This window comes from Berghia stephanieae, chromosome 9, assembly GCF_034508935.2.
Source record: "Berghia stephanieae isolate SIO BIC M18660-M18661 chromosome 9, UCSD_Bste_1.3, whole genome shotgun sequence".
Taxonomy (NCBI): domain Eukaryota; kingdom Metazoa; phylum Mollusca; class Gastropoda; order Nudibranchia; family Aeolidiidae; genus Berghia; species Berghia stephanieae.
Window position 1 is genome coordinate 4,274,586 of NC_088368.1, and position 5,000 is coordinate 4,279,585.

Below are 5,000 nucleotides of genomic sequence, written 5' to 3' on the forward strand. Positions count from 1 at the left end.
TTTAGTGGATATTGCCCTATATAAAAGCTCAATTTATTTATTATTAATTTATTTAGTTAACGGTATGACACTCGCTTTCGGATCAGAAGGTCCTGGGTTCGAGCATCGCTAAGCGCATAGCTGAGTCCTTTACTCACATTCTCTCACCTTACTCAGGTGTAAAAAGACTTCATGGCCGTTAACAACGTTGTTTCTGTCCGGAAAAATGGTAGTATCGCCTAACAGGCGTCATGTCTTGTTCTTTATGGTTCGTGTTGCTGTTGGTAAGGGACCCTTGTAAAGCTCTTTGAGCACATTTAGTGGATATTGCGCTATATAAAAGCTTATCTGTTTGAAGGGCATTGGTGCCGTAGTCCTTCAGAGGCATTTGACCCATGGAGACGGAGTTTATCCCGGTTTCTATAACATGAAACGGACAATAACAATTGCTTGCTACCCTTTGAATAGGATTCTAGTCTATCACAAAGTACTTTCCGCCAGATCTAACAGACCCAGCTACCCAATTACTGGGACAGAACGACAGAAACAAAATCTCGACTGCACCCGGGACCGATTTTGCCCCTTTGTGTGTTTTGTGTATGAAGCGAGGGCTCTACCAACTGAGCTATCTGTACATCCGACTAATATCATAGGGAATACTGTGAGTTCTCTGTTCATTCGACTCGGGTGTAAATGAGGCAATGTGTGCCGTACTCGCGGGAAAAGAAAACACGTTTAAAAAAGATGTCCAAAAATATATTTTTTTTAATGTGTTCTTTGAATATTGATCGATTGAAATGACCTTCACCTTGTGAAAAAACTCTCAAATCTGGGACTTCAATGAAGCTTTGAATAATTGAAGGAATGAATGTGTTGTGTTGTGTTGTGTTGTGTTGTGTTGTGTTGTGTTGTGTTGTGTTGTGTTGTGTTGTGTTGTGTTGTGGTGTGTTGTGTTGTGTTGTGTTGTGTTGTGTTGTGTTGTGTTGTGTTGTGGTGTGTTGATAGTGTTGGTGGTGGTGATGGTAGTGGAGACCATAGATGTGGTGGAGACAGCTGACCGGCAACGTGCTCAAGAGTGCACGCCACGATGGATGATGATGATGATGATGATGATGATGATGATGATGATGATGATGATGATGATGATAATGATGACGATGGTGGTGGTGTGTTGAAGATGATGATGATGATGATGATGATGATGATGATGATGATGATGATGATGATGATGACGATGGTGGTGGTGTGTTGAAGATGATGATGATGATGATGATGATGATGATGATGATGATGATGATGATGATGATGATGGTGACGTTGTTGTTGTTGTTGTTAGTGGTGGTGGTGGTGGTTGTGATGGTATAGTTTGTTAAGGCATACGACAACAACGATAACTACGATAAGGAACGATATCCCAATGTGTCGATGTATCTGCAGGATCTACCAGATGACAAAGCCACGGTACTTCCATTGCGTTCCCTCTGAGGCTAGACATGTCCATATGAGAGATGAGGACGATATGGTCTTGGATGGATGGAGATACTATTTGGTAAGATGTCTTTTAAAAAATGTGACCCATCGTCTCTAAACGGTATTATGTCGGAACGAACCAGATGCTTAAAAGCCGAATTTAATGTTAAAACTGGTCAAAAATATAAATTGTTGGCATTAGCACCCTAAAATATGGTAACCATTCTTCTCAATAAATCGTAAAACCTCAAACAAGTCTGATATTTCTAGCTATAAATTCAATTTTCAACATCTTTACCAACCCGACTTAATACCGTTTTGAAGCGAAGGGTCACAAATTATTTGAGCTTTTAGAGGCATTTGAGATATGGGTGTATAGAAGAATGTTGAGGGTATCATGGACAGACAGGTGTACGAACGAGAAAGTGTTGGAGAAGGTGAGAAAGGGAAGAATATTGATCGATACCATCAGAAAATATTACAGCTGGGGCGACCATCCCCAACCCAGCGCGTCCACAGGTGGCGGATCGTGGAACGGCCTACAGATCCTGATCTATAGGTTAGCTGTAAAGCCGCGGACCAACTGGCGATAGTCGTGGAGAGTGAGGTTGGGTAGTCTGGCAGCACAGCTACACATACAAAATGCCTCATATACTCTATGAAGGGACTATCAAGGTGAATGGGAGGCGCCTTAAAACCTGCCAAATGCTCCCACTGCCTTGTGGGTTATGACCGGGAGGTCAAAAGGCTATGGAGTAAACCAGATAAAAATCCGTCAGAAGGCAACGGGAAACCACTGACGTATCATCCCAAGATCGTCATGATGTCCGTCCAAGCGAATCTAGTCAACGACGTCAATGGATGTTTTTCGAGCAACTCGATTACAGCCTCGTCCGGTAGAGATAGTCATGCAGGTGAACAGGTGACTCTCGACCGTCATCCAGCTACTGTGCACCACCAAACATTACGAACAGCAACATGGAATGTAAGAAGTCTGTACCAGAAAGGAAAATTAGCAAATGTAGTTATGGAAATGAAGAGATTGAATATCAATGTTTTAGGATTATCAGAAGTTAGATGGAAAGGAGCAGGAGAACTTAATTATGATGACTGTAAAATTATATACTCAGGAGGAGGAGAACACCAAAGGGGAGTTGGAATTATACTAGATAATAAAACGGCGCGAGCAGTCAAAGGATTCTGGCCCATATCAGACAGAGTAATGGCAATCAAACTACAAGCAAAACCTTTTGATTTTGATATTTTACAAATATACGCCCCAACCACCAGTCACGATGATGAAGAAGTGGAAAATTTCTATCAACAAATAGATAAAGCAATGCATCAGTTTAAGTCTTCAGACATAAAACTCATCATGGGCGATTTTAATGCCAAGGTGGGCCGAGAAAGAATAGAAGATATTGTGGGCCCACATGGTCTGGGAGACAAAAATGACAGAGGTGATCGTCTTATTCAATGGTGCCGTCAACATGATCTGACAATCACAAATACTTGGTCAACAAACCACAATAGAAGGAAGTGGACATGGAAAAGTCCTGGAGATGGAGTGAGAAACCAAATAGATTACATACTCATCAGCAAACGTTTCCGAAACTCGGTTTTGTATGCCAAATCTATGCCGGGGGCTGACTGTAACAGCGATCATATACCTGTGCTATGCCCCATACGAGTTAAATTGAAAATCTGCAAAAGAGCAAAGGCTAAACCTAAATACCAACTAGACATTCTCCGGGAGGAACAGAAGATACAAGAAAAATTTGAACTATCAGTAAGAAACAAGTTTGAAGTGCTTGGAGAACTAACAGATATAGAAGAGAAATATGAGCAGTTTAAAGACAGTGTTGCTGCATCATTAGAAGAAAATGTTCCAACCACACTTAAGTTGCAGAAGAAGAAATGGATTACTCCAGAGATATTAGAATTAATGAATGAGAGAAGAAAGGCCAAAAATCAGGAAGAAAATACAAGACTCTGAACAGGCAGATAAAAAGAAAATGCAACGAAGCTAAAGAAGACTGGATAAATGAACAATGTCACTATATAATGTCCTGCAAAGAAAAAAATGGCAAATTCTTCCATCAGAAAATCAAAGAAGTGACAAACAAAACTAAATCAGGTGCTAAAAGTGGATGCATCAAAGACAAGCGTGGAAACACCATCATGGACAAAGACTGCATTCTAAACAGATGGTCAGAATATATTGAAGAACTTTTTTTTGATAATCGAGGAGAAATGCCTATGATAAAAGAACTGGAAGGGCCTTCTATAATGAAAGATGAAGTTAGGAACGTCATGAAAAGCATGAAAAATGGAAAAGCTGCAGGACCTGATGCCATAACAATTGAAGCCTTGACTGGCCTGGGTGAATGGGGGATTGAATTCATCACAAACCTTCTAAATCAAGTGTATGACACAGGAAAAATGCCAACTGATATGAAACGATCCATTTTTATAGCACTACCAAAAAAGCCAGGGGCAGTTGATTGTGAACAACACAGAACTATTAGCCTAATGAGCCACCTCACAAAAATTCTTTTGAAGATAATTTTACTAAGAATAAGAAATAAAATACGACCTGAAATTGGGGAGATGCAATTTGGTTTTGTTGAGGACAAGGGTACCAGAAATGGAATATTCACATTATCAATGCTGATGGAAAGATGTATTGAAGTAAATAAAGATCTGTATATGTGTTTCATCGACTATTCAAAAGCCTTTGATAAAGTACAACACGAAAAACTATTCAAAATTCTATCATCCTTGGACATTGATGGTAAAGATTTAAGAATATTACGGAATTTGTACTGGGAACAAGAAGCAGCAATGCGTGTTGACAATGAACTAAGCAGTTTTACACCTATTAGAAGAGGAGTTAGGCAGGGGTGTGTTTTGTCTCCAGATTTATTCAACCTCTATAGTGAAATGATATTAAGAGATATCGAACATAAGAAGGGGGTGTGTATTGGAGGAAAGAATGTAACAAATCTGAGGTATGCAGATGATACGGTTCTACTGGCAGAATCTGAACATGAACTACAAGAATTACTGGATGTTGTAGTCAGGAGTAGTGAAAATATGGGACTGGAACTGAATATATCTAAAACAGAATGTATGACGGTATCTAAAAATAATAACCCACCAGCCTGTGTAATAACAAGCAGAGGACAAACAATACAACAAGTTGAATGTTTCAAATATTTAGGCTTCAATGTAACATCCAATGGAAAATCAGATTGTGAAATAAGAAAAGAATAGGTATGGCGAAGAATGCATTCAACCAGCTGCATACAATTATGAAAAACAGGAATATTAGCATGAAAACAAAAATCAAAGTCCTGGATTGCTATGTACTGTCTGTGCTGCTATATGGTTGTGAGAGCTGGACCATAAACAAGACCATGGTTAAAAGACTGGAGGCAGTGGAAATGTGGTTTTACAGAAGAATGATGAGGGTGTCATGGATGGAAAGGAAAAGAAATGAAGAAATTTTAGAAATGGCAAACAGAAAAAGATCACTGATAACAAAAATC

General features: G+C 39.5%; 1 protein-coding gene across 1 annotated transcript in view; it reads left to right on the top strand.

Moving 5' to 3' along the window:
• The window catches only part of LOC144979281 (uncharacterized), a 10,377-nt gene that overhangs the window by 2,986 nt on the left and 2,391 nt on the right, over window positions 1-5,000 (top strand). The window contains exon 4 of the mRNA XM_078925898.1: window positions 1,417-1,528. Coding sequence (XP_078782024.1) covers window positions 1,417-1,528 — 112 coding nt within the window. The remainder of the gene's footprint in view (window positions 1-1,416; window positions 1,529-5,000) is intronic.